The sequence below is a fragment of the Periplaneta americana genome, chromosome 12 (assembly GCF_040183065.1).
Source record: "Periplaneta americana isolate PAMFEO1 chromosome 12, P.americana_PAMFEO1_priV1, whole genome shotgun sequence".
Classification (NCBI taxonomy): Eukaryota; Metazoa; Arthropoda; class Insecta; order Blattodea; family Blattidae; genus Periplaneta; species Periplaneta americana.
In genome coordinates this window covers 51,289,884-51,308,199 of record NC_091128.1, presented here as the reverse complement: position 1 = coordinate 51,308,199, position 18,316 = coordinate 51,289,884, and the positions used below count along the sequence as shown (strand labels likewise).

Here is an 18,316-nt window from a genome sequence, read left to right as displayed (position 1 = left end):
AGAGCTTCTCAACCGAATAATAACACGCATTTCCCATATTTATTCTGCGTTTAATTTCCTCCCGAGTATCATTTATATTTGTTACTGTTGCTCCAAGATATTTGAATTTTTCCACCTCTTCGAAGGATAAATCTCCAATTTTTATATTTCCATTTCGTACAATATTCTGGTCACGAGACATAATCATATACTTTGTCTTTTCGGGATTTACTTCCAAACCGATCGCTCTACTTGCTTCAAATAAAATTTCCGTGTTTTCCCTAATCGTTTGTGTATTTTCTCCTAACATATTCACGTCATCCGCATAGACAAGAAGCTGATGTAACCCGTTCAATTCCAAACCCTGCCTGTTATCCTGAACTTTCCTAAGGGTACCAACCCCTACCATTCCATAATATCAATAATAAATTTAAAGAAGAAGTGCATCAAGATCTTATTCACTGAAGCAAAGACAAGAAATGGAATGTGCTGATCATATAAAAAAGATACAATTGCCAACTAAGCAAGGAAAGAATCAATAGCAGCATTCTACATTGCAATAGGCTAGCAGAACATCGTCATCAACTCTCCAATCTTTCCTCATCAGCATGTGTTCTGTGCAAAGATGCCAATAGTGTCATGAACTGGGACCATATTAAAAAGTGCAGTGCTATGAAGAACTTTAAATACAAGTCTGTTGGAGAATTGCACTGGGAAGCAAGTAGATGAACAGCTTTATACAAAGTGTCTGGACACTAAATTAAATAAATAAAAATAATAAATAGTAAATATTTCGTAACATCTACTCTTATAAGGTATAGCAAAGCCTACTTTTCTGGAGGAAGAAGTATAGAAGTATAGACTGAAAATGTAATTGTAGGTGCAGTGTAATTATCTAAGTTGTGTCATGTAATTAATTAAGTTGATATGTAATTAATTAAGATGATACGTAATTTACTTGATATGTAAATAAATTAAGGTGATATGTAATTACTTAAATTGGTAATAGTTGGGTGAAATAGAAGTACTTATAAGTTAGGTTTACTTTTGCTCATTGTTAGGCGTTATTATAGAATAGTTTTCATTTATAGTCCTAGGTTTATTGCATCTATTTATTTATAGTTAGAAATAAATTTAGGTTTATTTTATTTTATTTTTTTTGTTTTATTGCTGTAATTATTGTATAATTGTAATGGTATTATTGTATATTATATATCACTGCCACCGGGTGTATACCCAACTGTAGTGTAAACAAACAAATAAATAAATAAATAAATAAATAAATAAATAAATAAATAAATAAATAAATAAATAAATAAATAAATAAATAAATAAATACGGCTTTAAAAACATGAATGAAAATCGTTATTTGTTTTAATTATTCTATTTTGATGTGGTACACTTGGCTACTATGGGAAAGACATTTTAAAAATTGCATAAAATACTTGGATATATTAGGTAATAAATGACAGAGTAAGAATTTGGTTACCCTACAAGAATTTTTAAATACTTCTGTTACACATTTAATTGCACTGCAATTCTTTAAAACACACGAAAAAAATAATTTGTATATGGAAGTAAAGGATCACTAATAGACGAATTCCTATAACAATTGGACTCCTATCAAATCATTTAGTGCTCCAGCCTTATAGTTCACTGCAGCCATGATCTCATATAGTCGATAACTTATTATTTCTCTATGCCTGATCCACTTTTAACACTTTATGTTAATGACATCGAAACTAGAATATGCATTTGTAGTTTGGAATTCTGTTACAAAAGCTGGCTAAATTAGAAAGCATCTAACGAAAATTCTTATTGTTATGTTCGTATAGATTTCTGTCCAGTGACTCCAAAAATAATTACGAGAAAAACTGTGATTATTTGTTAGTTCAAATGTCACAGTTTATATTTCAGATACCAAGCACACTATTTCCTATTCTTATTCAAGGTCCTTAAAGATAATTATAACCTGTTATTCGGGAACTGGGCAATTTGACACAAGAGTTGTAATACAAAAGAAAATTCACCCAAACTAATTCGCCCAAGAAAATTGATCCAGGAATATTCAACCAGTGAGGATCCACCCGATTCTTATTACTCTTACTCTGATCCAGGATAAATTCATCAAATAATTGTAGTTCTTATCCTGCTTTCAACAATTGTCATTTTACAAAAACAACAAAATCCATCTGCGAATTGACAGACATAACACAGTCTGCTCAATAATTGCTAACAGATTAAGGGAACATGGTGAATACGAAGTATATGAGGAAGTTCACTGTCTTCTATGGAAGGATCTACAGGGCATGCTGACATCATAATAATTGACCGAAATAAAAGAACTGGTCTCATTCTTGGCCCAACAGTAAGGTTTGATATTAATGAAGATCAACCAAAGCAGGTACATGAAAAGAAAAGCACTATTTACTTTTCATGCTGTGATGATCTCAGTCATAAATATAATATTCAAGATTGGAATGTCATTGGACTTATGTTTGGTGTGCAAGGAACAATTCCCAAATTTACATTGGAGATCCTCAGAAAATTAAAGGTTCCTGAAAAGACTATTCAGACAATTGCATCAACCATTTTAAAATTTCATTGAAGATCAACAATCATCATCTCTATTCATCTTTATAATATTCAGTGTATATTATTTATTTTCAATAAATTTTTATCGTTTTAATAGCTACCACATCTTGTCGCAGAATATTATTTTTTTTTTAATTTCATGATGTATTTTTCTAACATTAATTTACATTTTCTTTTTTGTTCATTTGAATTCATTAGGATGCCGATATTTTAAATCCAAGATTTGGACGGCTATCATTTCGATATAATACTTTGTCTGCACTGATTTCAAATACGCACATTACTGTTTACTGGAAAAAGCACATGGAAACAATGTCCTACAAAAACATTGCCCTCACACATTCCTGCATGATGACTATCGTTAGCATGGATGGAGTTCTTCTCCCAGAATTATTCATCATATTGCAAGAAACGACAGGAACCTTTGGCTCTAAGTTAGCAAACTATTTTCAAAGAAGAAAACATTCATGTCAAGACTACAAAATCTGGGAAAATTGGCAAGAATGAGTAGTAGTATCAAGAAGCATTCTACCTATTTATAGCAAATAAGTTCGACCTTCTTTTGGATTCTTAGGCATATACAACCACCCTTCCCATTTAGAAAGTATCCCTCCTGAAAAAAACCTTTGAACTTATTCATATTCTTCCCTGCAAACAGATAAAATTGAACCTGTCCACAAAGTTATTTTTTCGTCAATGAAAATATTTTTACTGGTATATGACTGAAATAGTCATTCAAAACCGATATTCTCAACTTTTTAGAGAGACAGTATTATAAAATTTATTTCCAATTTTGTTCTCCAGGATTCTATATCACTGGCGTCATTTGTGGAGGGGGGAAAAGGGTGCCCCTCTCTTGAATTTAAGATTAAAAAAGAACAATAATAACTGAGCAGTACTATCAAAGAAAAAAATGTGATTACTATATTTTTCATATTGGAATAAAATGAGCGAGGTGGCTCAAGTGGTAATGCACTAGACTCGCATTCAGGAGGAAGAGGGTTCAAATCTCATGGCCGCCCAATATGACACTTTTTTCATGGCTTCTATTAGTCACAAAGGCAAATGCCGGATTGGAAATTTACATACCAAGATTTGTCATCAATATCATAATCATTAAAAACTGAAATCAGTTAAAATGAATATTTATTTTATTTTAGTAGGTTATTTTACGACGCTTTATCAACATCTGAGGTTATTTAGCGTCTGAATGAGATGAAAGTGATAATGCTGGTGAAATGAGTCTGGGGTCCAGCACCGAAAGTTACCCAGCATTTGCTCATATTGGATTGAGGGAAAACCCTGGGAAAAACCTCAACCAGGTAACTTGCCCCAACCGGGAATCGAACCCGGGCCACCTGGTTTCGCGGCCAGACGTGCTAACCGTTACTCCACAGGTGTGGACTGTTAAAATGAATACAAACCATTTATAACATATGACAATAACAATCACAATAGTCCACAGCCTATTGATACACCCAAAGATCCTACACATGCGATAAGATCTAGATGTTAAAGTGTGTATAAATAAATTTAACAAAAAAATTGAATATTCCACTTTTATAAATGCTCAAGAAATAAAAGATGAACTAGTTAATGACTTTATGCAAGACAAAGAAGAATGGAGAGACTTGACAAAGGAGGCCAGGTTCCGACATCAGACTTTTGTATCATTGAATAATAATAATAATAATAATAATAATAATAATAATAATAATAATAATAATAATAATAGTAGTAGTAGTAGTAGTAGTAGTAGTAGTAGTAATAATAAAAAGTTATGACCTTGCTGAAATGAAACTAAGACGTTAGCCTTTGCTATATTAATGGTTGTTACATACTGCAAATAAGAATACAATTTTTTTTTTTTTTTTTGTTTATTGATATTAAAATTATTTCTTTATCAATAAAATTGTGTGTTCATTTGTTCACACCTACGTCATATTAATAGCAAGTGCAAGTAAATTACGTAACATATAAATAGAATAGGAAGTTAAAACTAGGTCTGTGTGTGGAAACTGGAAATGTACTGTAAAATGGATAAACTTGACCATAAAATAAAAAATAAATACATAAACCATATCTATATATATAATTTGAACTGGTAATGGAAATTACGGGAAAACAGCTGAACGGATTTTAATAAATGACCCCTCATTTTGAAGCTTGGAACCCAAAGTTTTTCAGAAAAATAGTAGTTTTCAGTGAAATGTCAATTTTCCTACATCATTTTCCTATTTTCTAAAATCATCTGTCGTCAGTTTTAAGAACTAATGCCTTTCAGAATAAAACAAAACATACACACTATAATAAACAATATTATACGAAGGTCATGACCTGCAGGATTGCTCATATTTAGAGCTCAGATTCTGACATCATAATCTCAATATATCGATCTTCATATGTGTAATTTTTTAGAACATCTCAAGACTTACTAAAAATAATTTACAGGTCTGATTCTCTGATGTGTAATTTTCTGAGTGCAGCTGTGTAATGGATTTTAAAAACTACAAACTTATTTTATATCTATAATTTACAGAGTAACAGCTACAGTGCGTATATGTAACTGAAAACTACACAGCTTACGTAAGATAATATTGTTATTAAAAATGTAATACTTTTACAGTTATTAATCAAGTGGGGTGGGTCTTTTCATATATTTAATGGCGGGGCGGTGTAGATACTTATATGTGTGATTCTCTAATTTTTCTAGGATGCAGTGCAGTATGGAAGAGGTATTAGTAAATTGAGTCATGCTTCTTATTTTAGCTGCATCTTTAAACTACATCTAAATTAATTTCATATTCCTTTGGATTAATCGATTATATCTGTAATTGCTGTCAATCATATCATTTTTTGTGTAGGGAGAACTCAAAGAACTTAAGATGGATCTGTTCAAGAAAAAAAAAAAAACATTGAGAGGGAAACTTTTTAAAAGATATATTTTTGACAGGGTTACACTTCATTCAGTTATTATATTGCTTAAAATGTTGCATCTCAATATTATGGAAGCAAATAACTTTCAAAATGTCAGGTAATTTTTCTGAAAAATAAATCAGAAAAACTTTTATTTGAACTTCTAATTAATTACGTTTACAGCATTTGCTGCACAAGCCACTAGTCAGCAATATTTGTAACTTAAAGCAATAACAAATACTTAAGAAATGTAAAAAATAATGAACTTTAAAAATATGTTCAGTGCATATATCACAGTTCATTTTATTTTTTTATGGTGAAATTTATCCCAGTTTATGATGTGGAAAATAGAGGAAACAGGGACGGAGTACATTATGTGATATACTCTATAAGTTCTTCTCTAAAAAGTCTTGCTTTTGCCCAAACAAAAACTGAAATGAAGCCCCTGTTCTGTACCATGATAAAATTGTTGTCATTACTATGAATAACACATCAGAGTGACTGCCATAGTTCTTGATAATCTAAAAAGTTATGCCTGGAGAATGAAATGTTCAACACTGTGAACAAGGTGAATATATTGGGATTGTTTTAGTTTGATGCTCTTGGTGCAAAAACAATTTTTGTTTTAATTATCCAGCTGTGTGCAGTTGCTTGTGTTACATATATATATATATATATATATATATATATATATATATATATATATATATATCTCAACTTACTTACACACTTATGGCTTTTAAGGAACCCAGAGGTTCACTGCCTCCCTCACATAAACCCGCTATCGGTCCCTATCCTGTGCAAGATTAATCCAGTCTCTATCATCATATCCCATCTCCCTCATATCCATTTTTATATTATCCTCCCATCTTCGTCTTGGCACACCCGAAAGTCTTTTTCCCTTCGGTCTCCATACTAACACTCTATATGCATTTCTGGATTCGCCCATATGTGCTATATGCCCTGTCCATCTCAAACGTCTGGACTTTATGTTTCTAATTTTGTCAGGTGAAGAACAAAATGCATGCAATTCTGCCTTGTGTTAACTGTCTCCATTCTCCTGTAACTTCATCCCTCTTAGCCCCAAATATTTTCCTAAGCACCTTATTCTCGAACACCATTAATCTCTGATCCTCTCTCAAAGTGAGAGTCCAATTTTCACAGCCATACAGAAAAACTGGTAATATAATTGTTTTATAAATTCTAATTTTCAACTGTTTTGAGAGCAGACTGAATGATAAAAGTTTCTCAACCGAATAATAACAGGCATTTCCCATATTTATTCTGCGTTTAATTTCCTCCTGGGTATCATTTATATTTGTTACTGTTGCTCCACGATATTTGAATTTTTCCATCTCTTCGAAGGATAAATTTCCAATTTTTATATTTTCATTTCATACAATATTCTGGTCACGAGACATAATCATATACTTTGTTTTTTCGAGATTTACTTCCAAACCTATCTCCTTCCTTGCTTCAAGTAAAATTCCCGTGTTTTCCCTAAAAGTTTGTGGATTTTCTTCTAACATAATCACGTCATTCACATAAACAAGGAGCTGATGTAATCCGTTCAATTCCAAACCCTCTCTGTTATTCTGGATTTTCCTAATGACATATTCTAGAGCAAAGTTAAAAAGTAAAGGTGATAGTGCATCTCCTTGCTTTAGCCCACAGTGAATTGGAAAAGCATCAGACAGAAACTGGCTATATGGACTGTGCTGTATGTTTCACTGAGACACATCTTAATTAATCGAACTAGTTTCTTAGGAATACTAAATTCAGTAGGAATATTATATAAAACTTCTCTCTTAACTGAGTCATATGCCTTTTTTAAATCTATGAATAACTGATGTACTGTACCCTTATATTCCCATTTCTTCCCCAATATCTGTCGAATACAAAAAATCCGAACAATAGTCAGTCTATTACGCTTAAAACACACTGATGATTCCTAATAATTTCATACACATATGAAGTTGATCTTCTCAAAAGAATATTGGACAAAATTTTGTACGACTTCAACAAAAGTGAGATTCCTTGAAAGTTACTACAGTTAGTCTTGTCCCCCCTTTTTAAAGATAGGTACAATTATGGACTCCTCCCATTGTTCTGGTACTATTTCCTTTTCTCAAATAGTAAGTTCAAGCTTATAAATTTTGGTAGATAATGCGCTTCCACCCACTTGTATTAATTCTGCTGGAATTTGATTGATACCTGAAGACTTGTAAATTTTCAGCTTTTCTATCGCAATTTCAACTTAAGAAAGTGATATATCTCAACTAACAAACATAATGCACACTGCGAGTTTTTTAAGTTTTAACTGTTTTACTAAAATAATGATTGTCAATTTATTAAGCATCATTATAATTCGAATTCCTGATATCATCTGATTAAGGGCCCTAGATTGTTAGTTGGTTGATCCACCTCGCTAGTAAGATTCACGGAGAATGGTAACTCAACTAATCACTCCAGCTATGCGCCACTGTTTCTCAATGCAATATTCCAAGTAACTGTTTATATCCTTACAGTCAATATGGGTAGCTAATTTTTCTATATTTATTTATCCGCTATTTGGAAGTAATATGTAGTGTTACAGAGCACAATTCAGTTTCATAAAGAAGTTAACTACTTTATTTTCAACCAAATTTTAGTATCTATACTAAAAATTCCAATGTAAGCTACAAGATATTGTCCTAAAAATAATAAAGCGTATCTCCATACCTTAACTTTACTGCTGCACTCTATGGCACACTGATTGTTCCACCAATCCTCATCCTCACTGTCACTTGTGTCGAGGGTTAATTCGAGCAAGTCATCTACTTCTGCTGGAGACGAAGGACTGAGTTCCACTGATCCACCATCACTACAACACAGAGATAGTTATTAGGTATTATTTTTAATGAACAACTACCGTACTTGCCATATTTTAGTACAGTATATGGTTTTCAGACTGCCATTAATCTTAGTGTACAAATTCTGATAAACGAAGGGGCAAACTTCTTGGATGAATTGACTTGTAGGCAAAGAGTATGAATAAAGTCGTTCTTATAGCTTCATAGCTGAAACTTTTGTGAAGTGCAACATTCCTGCTGAAAAATTCGATTGTCCTGAAGCAAGGAAATGGTTGTTGAAATATGTTCATAGTCTTGGTAATTTTCCCTCTGCCAACAGAATTTGACAACATTATCTACCATTACTAACGGAAAAGAGGAAGAACTAAAAGTCAGTGATGTGTTTCTGTTTTGTGATGAAACCACAGACAAAGCTGGAAATGGTAAATTTTAAGTATTGTTCAGGCCACCAGTATCATCAACAATATTTCAAACTAACCAGCTAATGATGACATTCAACGATGCAGAGAAGACATCAAGAAACTAAATAAAATTGTACATTTGCAATGGATACCTTCTCACTGCGGTATTGCCAGGAATGAAGCAGCAGACTTTCTGGCAAAGAAAGGAACAACTATTCCCCTTTCATATTCTAACATCCTGCCATTCCATAGGGCATCTACAAATATAAGAAGTCGAGTGAGACAATGTTTCCATAAGAGTTTGGAGGAACAAATTAAAGATAAACACTTGCCCCGAATGGCCCAGAAGAGAAGCTGTTGCGATATTCCGCACCACAGTAGGTTATGACTGTCTGGCTAATCACCTCCACCGCCTGGGTGTTGTAGTGTAGTTTATGCTGCGGGGATTTTTATGTTATAGTGGTGGCTACATTGTTCTTTTTTATTTTGTGAACACACCCCCATTTTCTCCTCCTCTGATTGGAGGAAGAAGAGAGCGGTGCGCTGTCTGCTGGAGGAGCTAGGAGCGACCTCGAGAGACGCCACTCTTGTTGGCAGCGAGACAGAGAGAGGACGACCAGTCTCCAACCTTCACTGGAGAATTCGTCGCTTGTTGCACTTCGCCATCGTTGGGGTTGAGTCGACCCGCCTGGTTGAAAGGGAACGGCTCTGATTATGCGTGGGACGCATCACCGATAGAACATCGCTTTCATATTGCAGTTACATAGACCCGGTGACAGTCTGCTTCATCTCTAACAGAGCATTGGCCAGCTCTGCTAATTACAATATTCTAGACAGTGTGCGATGGTTAACATCCTTCATACGACAGTGAGGTTTCTTCAAGTCTATGGTGATATTAATGGTAATAGTTTGTGAGTCAGTGACGGCATATTCTACAAGGACCAGCACCAGCATTCAGCTAAAGGTTGGAGTGTTGAACTTTATTGGATTTATCAGAGCCCGTGTGCCACGGGGAACTGTACTTTTCTTGTGGGTGTTTGATCACTCCTAGTGTATATTACTATCTTTTCACTTCTTATTCCATGTTAATTATTAGTTCTCTCTCTTTCGGCAATTTATGCCATTATTAGACTTTCAGTATTTAATATCTTTCTATTATCCCCACCCCCTTGTTTGGGGTTATTCTCATATATTCACAGCTCTTAACTTGTATAATATTTGTAACTTCTTTTCTCTCTACTTTGTTTATGGTTTATTAAATTGTTATGTTCATGATGACTTTTCTTATAAGTACTATTGTTAGAGGCAACCAAAAACCTTGAATGATACGATCCTATTTTATTTTTCCTTCCTGGGCTTTTTCCCAGGCATGCCAACACGACAGTGTACTATCCAGCCCCCACTGCATGCTCTGTGGATGTTCCGACAACATGGACTCAAACCACATTAAGACTTGTCCAGCACTTTCATCTGTCAGCTTTGTGGATAGGTACTGGGAGGCCAGAGAAAGAATGCAGCAGTGCTGACATCCTATATATATAAAACTCGATTAGGGGCTTCCATATTACTAGAGTCAGCGAATGAAATTGAATGTCACTCTGGACACAATTAAAACTTTTGACATTGATCAAGAAAGATTGTGGCTGTGTTACAGATTCATCACTAGGGGGCGGATGTTGAAGACCTAAAAATATACTTAAAATGATCATTAAAATGCCCTTAAACTAATGGAAAAATAACATAAAATTAAAAGAATATGATATTTAAATATTATTCACCGTACTCGCACCACAACTTCTTAAAAATTAGTCATCTTGTTTCAATGACTGCCCTGCAAATCTCGGAGAGAGGAGGCAACTTCCTGGAATTTAGCAAAGATAAAGGTAAAGAACATGCAATAAAATGAAGGTTTTAAGGGAAAACTATAGATTTTAATGAGGGTGTTTCAATTAGGGGTGGTCCATGTCAGTGTCTTCATTCTCAGTCTCCTCCTCCTTCCGCACTTCACTTTTGTTATCAGATCTTCCAGATGAGGGAGTATGAATGACAAAACAAATTGTGGGCATTCTTGCAATATTTATGTTAAAAATACATCCTCCCTTGCAAACATACATTCTAAAGACACCTTCGTACCGACAAAAGAACTGTAGCGGTCAAAGTCCTCACTTAAACTGAGCTGTTGTCAAGCATTTTATATTACTTCCGTTGTGTGAAGTGAAGCCTTCAGTGGAATGAGGGATAGACTTTAGAGTCTGTTCCAAAACTATAAAACTCAAACATCACTGTTGTTCATTTATTCAGTAGGTAATTACTACTGATCTACTTGCTTAGAAAATGATTTAACAGACTTATCGGTAAAGAAGAAAGTAAAATGCATTCCAAATGATCTAAAAGTTCTTCAAAGTATTAAAAATGACCAAAAATGCCGAAAAAATATAAAAATGAGCTATTAGTTCAAAAACGTAAAAAAATGCAATATAAGAAATTATTTTTTACGTTGATATTAACATAGAAAGGATTTCTATATTAATAGGCATCATCCTAATGTGGAAAATAAGAAGATGACTTTTCATCAACATCCGCCCCCCTTTCATCACATTACATGACCAAGGGTGTAACAATGGTGAAAGGTCTGTCTGATGGTAAACCTTCAGCATGTGCAATACGGGGCTCATAAATTGAACAATGTGGGAAGTGTTTTTGAAGGTGAAGCGGAAGAATTAAATACTGCTGTAATGAAGACAAAGAAAGCATTTTTGAACACCACAAAATGCAAAAACTTGTATATACCAGCTTCCTCAAGAGAAGCTGCCAGGACACAGAACAAGGGTGCAAAATTACTACTCTCACAATACCTGTGTGGACCAGATGGAATTCATGTTTTAACTCAATGGACTAGTATTTAAATTATTTAAGTTTCCTCCACTCGGATTTAATGTCCACTTTACAGATGAATGATAAAAAATTGATAATAAAATAACTACGAAAGACTTTTAATGCAGAATTTATGATAAGCTATGCCGAAAATATGTACTTGCTGATTAAGATGTCTTAATAAGATATTCAGAGCGACCATAGCTCGTCAAACAAAGGACTTGGGTTAAATCAGTGTGTTACTGGCCAATCATTCATATATATTGTATCAATTTTTCAAGATCTTTGATGATGGGAATGCCAGAATGAGATATTTGAAAGATGCTTCTTCCAATGACATTCAATTCATCAAGCTGCAGGCTGTTAGTGTTTATGGCATTTATCCCCCACACCTTCTCATGGTTCACATTACTTTCTTAAAAGGCTCAACATACCATAATGATACTGAATCAAAACTGAAACTTATCCGTGATGATATATACCACAAAAGTGTTAGAAAAGCCAGATAACCTTCCATCAAAACTTAAGGCTGAAGTGGAAGCAAAACTCATGCATTCAGCCCAATCAGCCCTGATGAAATTAAAGCAATGACAATTTCCGATCCAGCTATGCAAATTGTTGAATCTGCTGGAGTATTATTTAATCTTCAGAATGCTACAAAAAGCAAATTTCCAAATGAATTGCTGGCGATATCTAGAATTTTAACTCTTCTTGGATCCCTGATTGAGGTTCTGTCTGATATGTACATCTATTATCAGGCAGTACATCTTACTTGACGATATTTGTCAGAGGAAAAACAATTGTTGTATACATCTGAAGTCTGATTAGTGTAATATGTAACTAGTCAGTGAGTATGCAACAGAAGGGGAAAGGACACAGTTGCTCCAGGCTTTTTAAAGAAGCATCGAAAAGACTTAGACTTTTTGGCTTCATTTGCTACCAACTTTCGTCTTCTTCGCCTATAGCTCCACTTTCCTTCTTAGGTTTCATTGTTTTTATACAAGTTTCTACATTTAAAATAGCATCCTTTCACTTCCAAAAACTTCACATTTGCTTAACGCTAATCAATCACTAAATCTAACACAATAGATCTCCTATGTACATTTCAAAATTGTTAACTGGCAAGACCGAACTTGGTAAAAGTAATTTTATATTACAGTGGAAGCTACCACAATATTTGCACACATAAAAGAAATGCAACTTACTTACTTAATGGCTTTTAAGGAACCTGGAGGTTCATTGCCGCCCTCACATAAGCCCGCCATTGGTCCCTATCCTGAGCAAGATCAATCCAGTCTCTATCATCATATCCCTCCTCCCTCAAATCCATTTTAATATTATCTTCCCATCTACGTCTCGGCCTCCCCAAAGGTCTTTTTCCCTCCAGCCTCCCAACTAACACTCTATATTTAATGGCTTTTAAGGAACCTGGAGGTTCATTGCCGCCCTCACATAAGCCTGCCATTGGTCCCTATCCTGAGCAAGATCAATCCAGTCTCTATCATCATATCCCACCTCCCTCAAATCCATTTTAATATTATCTTCCCATCTACGTCTCGGCCTCCCCAAAGGTCTTTTTCCCTCCAGCCTCCCAACTAACACTCTATATTTAATGGCTTTTAAGGAACCTGGAGGTTCATTGCCGCCCTCACATAAGCCCGCCATTGGTCCCTATCCTGAGCAAGATCAATCCAGTCTCTATCATCATATCCCACCTCCCTCAAATCCATTTTAATATTATCTTCCCATCTAAGTCTCGGCCTCCCCAAAGGTCTTTTTCCCTCCAGCCTCCCAACTAACACTCTATATGCATTTCTGGATTCACCCATACGTGCTACATGCCTTGTCCATCTCAAACGTCTGGATTTAATGTTCCTAATTATGTCAGGTGAAGAATATAATGCGTGCAGTTCCGTGTTGTGTAACTTTCTCCATTTTCCTGTAACCTCATCCCTCTTAGTCCCAAATATTTTCCTAAGCACCTTATTCTCAAACACCCTTAACCTAGGTTCCTCTCTCAAAGTGAGAGTCCAAGTTTCACAACCATACAGAACAACCGGTAATATAACTGTTTTATAAATAAAAGAAATGCAACTAAAGAAAAAAAATATCCCAGTCTTTTTGAAAATTATAGAAAGCAAAGGTGCCAATGTCTGACAAAGACACTTGCTGCCACCACACTGTTGCCTGTCACTCGAAGAGCTAAGCACACAGAGATGCTGTGCTAGTTGGTATAGTCTTTTATTCAGTTCATTGCTGATGACAGCCATTCAGAATCACACTCAACATTTCTTTTCTTTTTTTATTACGACTTTGCTTTTCTCAAATTAATTTTCTTGAACAAATTACTATTTCTTTCGGCTTTTTTGCTCCCCCCCCCCCCTGGCTTTTGCACCCAGGGCACGTGCCCTATTTGCCTCATTTTAGATATGCCAAAGTACATATAACTCAAATTTGCTTAATCACATTAAGTTTGTTTGGAAGCTTAGTAACATCAACAATCTGGGTACCAATATGTTAAAAAAAAAACTCTTATTCTTTAAAAATAGAACAATTTAAATGGTTTAATTTTAAGAGAAATATTATTTTCACGAAATATGGATAACTGTTATTATGTCACACTAATGAAAATTTTGAAAAGTTTTTATATTTCTGTATTTTTACAGATGTTGCAATCTAAAGGACATTTTTTCGAAATGCTAATTTGTAAGATTTTGTCAACAAATGGTATAAGTACTTTTTGTCTGAAAGAAGTACTTTTTTTCATTAATACTGGTCACACTACTGACATTGGTCTACCAAACTACAGGCTACAGAGAAGCACAAAAAATGTATATACTGTTTGTTCATCAATAACTTTGGAACAAAGGGGACACTTATGTGAGTTTTAAATCTTTTACAATTTTCATCCAAAATTTATGAATTTTAAACTACATAAACATGCCTACAGTACAATCATCTATACAAAATTTGGTGCCATTAGAGCTAATAGTTTTTAAATTATACTTTTTAAATGTATTTTATATTGACATCACTAAAAAGGCTTCTTGCATCACAATTTTCACAATTTTTAGTTTATATTAGGTCAAAAGCTTCAAAATAATCATGGGAACATAAATTAATTAGTTTTTTGAGCTCGGTCTACATAGAGAGTCACAATAAATTTTTAAGTGGATTTTCTTAATTTTTCGTCATTATTTCACCACAGTGTCCCCGATAAAATTCTCATTTCTGGAGAAATAATAGCTTAATATAGGTGTTTGAAGTAGCCACCCAAACATTGTCGATGCCACCACACTGCTCCGCATACTAAGTTCTGTAATATGCATGTGTAATAGCTGCATGTGACATTTTGATTTGTTCTCATAGCGCATCCAGGGTAGCTGGCTCTTCCCAATAAACAACATTCCTTAGGGTTCCCCATAGGAACAAATCAAGAGGCGTTAGGTCTGGAGACTGTGCTGGGTACTCGACAGCACTTCTTCGACCAATCCATCATTCTGGTAGAGTTTCACCCAGATACGCCCAGATATCTCGATGGTAACGGGCTGGGGGTGCCATTTCTTTGCAGATAAAATCTCTCGTCCCATATAGCTCTTAGATGCAAGGTACACTGTTGTCTGAAGCATCTCGAGATACACTGCACTGGTAACTGTGCCTTCAAAGAAGAATGGCCCAATCAAACCCCAAGAGGGCAAACCACACCATACATTAAGTTTCGGTAAATTGACGGCTTTGTTCTGATCGATATGCGGATTTTCAGGGGACCAGTACATGCAATTATGGCAGTTTACAGTACCATTCAGTTTGAACTGTGCCTCGTCAGTCCAGACAATGTTCCCTGCATACTTTTCCATCCTCGGACACCATGTTTTCAAACCACTCACGTACTCAATTCGTTGATCAGAGTCGTCCTCATTTATTGCATACAGCAGTCTTGGAATGTACACCTTCCACTTCGTAGTCTTCAAAATTCACTGTACACATGATCGACTGACTCTGGTGTCACATGCACACTGTTTCAGACTTCTGTGGTGAACATGTAAATTGCTGCAACACTGCTGCAGAGGTAGCTGCAGTTGGTGCTGTTACAGGTCACCCAGTACGTTCTTTATGCATGTCGTCGTTAACAGTATCACTGGCTTCGAATTTGCCCCGAATATGCGCAATTGTTAGATGTGTCAGCATTGTTTGAAACTCATTCCACCATTGTTGCTGTACCTCACTAATGTTTTCAAACTTAAAATACCACTTCAAAATTGCCTTCCGTTGTTCGAACAACAACCTTGCATACGCCATTTTGTTTTCACATTAGATCTACACCTGTGCACTTGTCTGGTCAGCGCCAGCTAACAAAGTTAAGCTACAATTTCCCCTAAAATGAAAAATTTATCTCAATTTCTTCCAAAGTTATTGATGAACAAACAGTATATACATTTTTTGGGGCTTCTCTGTATACTATGGCCAAACTGTTATTGTGTTCAAGGTATTCAGTGCACTGAAGCAAGCCTGATTTATCAGCAATCATCCATCCACAAAATATATATATCTAACTAAAGAATTACTTACTTACTTACTTACTGGCTTTTAAGGAACCCGGAGGTTCATTGCCGCCCTCACATAAGCCCGCCATTGGTCCCTATCCTGAGCGAGATTAATCCAGTCTCTATCATCATATCCCACCTCCCTCAAATCCATTTTAATATTATCTTCCCATCGACGTCTTTGCCTCCCCAAAGGTCTTTTTCCCTCCAGCCTCCCAAATAACACTCTATATGTATGCCCATACATGCTACATGCCCTGCCCATCTCAAACGTCTGGATTTAATATTCCTAATTATGTCAGGTGAAGAATAGATTGCGTGCAGCTCTGCATTGTGTAACTTTCTCCATTCTCCTGTAACTTCATCCCTCTTACCCCAAATATTTTCCTAAGAACCTTATTCTCAAACACCCTTAATCTCTGTTCCTCTTTCAAAGTGAGAGTCCAAGTTGCACAACCATAAAGAACAACCAGTAATATAACTGTTTTATAAATTCTAACTTCCAGATTTTTTGACAGAAGACTAGATGACAAAAGCTTCTCAACCAAATAACAACACGCATTTCCCATATTTATTCTGCGTTTAATTTCCTCCTCAGTGTCATTTATATTTGTTACTGTTGCTCCAAGATATTTGAATTTTTCCACCTCTTCGAAGGATAAATCTCCAATTTTTATAGTTCCATTTCGTACAATATTCTGGTCACGAGACATAATCATATAGGCCTACTTAGTCTTTTCGGGATTTACTTCCAACCCTATCGTTTTACTTGCTTCAAGTAGAATTTCTGCGTTTTCCCTAATCATTTGTCGATTTTCTCCTAACATATTCACGTCATCCACATAGACAAGAAGCTGATGTAACCTGTTCAATTCCAAACACTCTCTGTTATCCTGAACTTTCCTAATGGCATATTCTAGAGCGAAGTTAAAAAGTAAAGGTGATAGTGCATCTCCTTGCTTAGCCCGCAGTGAATTGGAAAAGCATCAGATAGAAACTGGCCTATACGGACTCTGCTGTAAGTTTCACTAAGATACATGTTAATTAATCGAACTAGTTTCTTGGGAATACCAAATTCAATAAGAATATTATACAAAACTTCTCTCTTAACTGAGTCATACGCCTTTTTTAAATCTATGAATAACTGATGTACTGTACCCTTATACTCCCATTTTTTCTCCAATATCTGTCGAATACAAAAAATGAAATTAATAGTCGATCTATTATGCCTAAAACCACAATGATGATCTCCAATAAACTGAAGGATTATAACATATAATATACAGAAAAGAAGTATGTTAAATAAATGTTTTGTGACAAAATACGCATCGTAAAAAATTCAACATAATTATATTAACTACTGTGTTGCCAAAAGAACACCAAGGCATGTAGTATTACTTTATGTAATGGAACATGTTGCTTTGTAAATAAAGAAATAAAAAACTCTCTCTCCCTACCTCTCCCCCTCTGCCCTCTTCTCCCTCTCTCCTCTTCTTTAGCTCTCAATATAAAGATTTTTAACTGTAATTAAATTTTTTGAAAACTAAATCTTAGAAAGTTCAGTTCCCATCTTAAAAATATTGTTTCTCTGCACAGATAAGATAGAATGAAACACCTGAGAAATATTAAATAGGCACCCACCTGTCATATTGACAGACATAATCTCTGGGAAACAAAATTCCACATCCCATTCTGTCTCCTTTATGACACCGTGGCCCAAATGGATCACCTACTCCACTGCCAATGAAGATTTTCCCATCATCAGCATGGTAGCCAATGGAACCCTTATTCCAGCCAGGATGCCTATGTTTGGGGTAGTCCTGCAAAGAATGTATGACCAATTCCAGGCATGACATAATTACACTTGTACACATTTTAATTGCTTTTTAATATACAGAAAGTAAAATATATATAGTATCAAATGAAAATTACGTCATTATAAAATAATAAATTATGAAAAGAACTATATCAATTCCATCTAATTCTATTCTTAATACTATTATAAAGTGTCAAATTTGCCGTAATGTAATTGCATTTTGCGAACATTGTACTATGCACAGTAATGGACACTATGTATCTCAAAAGATATGCGAATTACGAGTGTAGTGAAATATTTTTCGGCTTCAATTACACATATTTTTTAGTCCAATGGTAA

General features: G+C 34.9%; 1 protein-coding gene across 2 annotated transcripts in view; it reads right to left on the bottom strand.

The window, feature by feature from the left end:
• The window catches only part of LOC138710418 (SPRY domain-containing protein 3-like), a 74,243-nt gene that overhangs the window by 9,652 nt on the left and 46,275 nt on the right, over positions 1-18,316 (bottom strand). For both annotated transcript variants that reach the window (XM_069841305.1, XM_069841306.1), the window contains 2 exons: positions 17,803-17,981; positions 8,212-8,353 (listed from right to left, as the gene is read on the bottom strand). In XM_069841305.1, the coding sequence (XP_069697406.1) occupies positions 8,212-8,353; positions 17,803-17,981 (321 nt within the window). The remainder of the gene's footprint in view (positions 1-8,211; positions 8,354-17,802; positions 17,982-18,316) is intronic.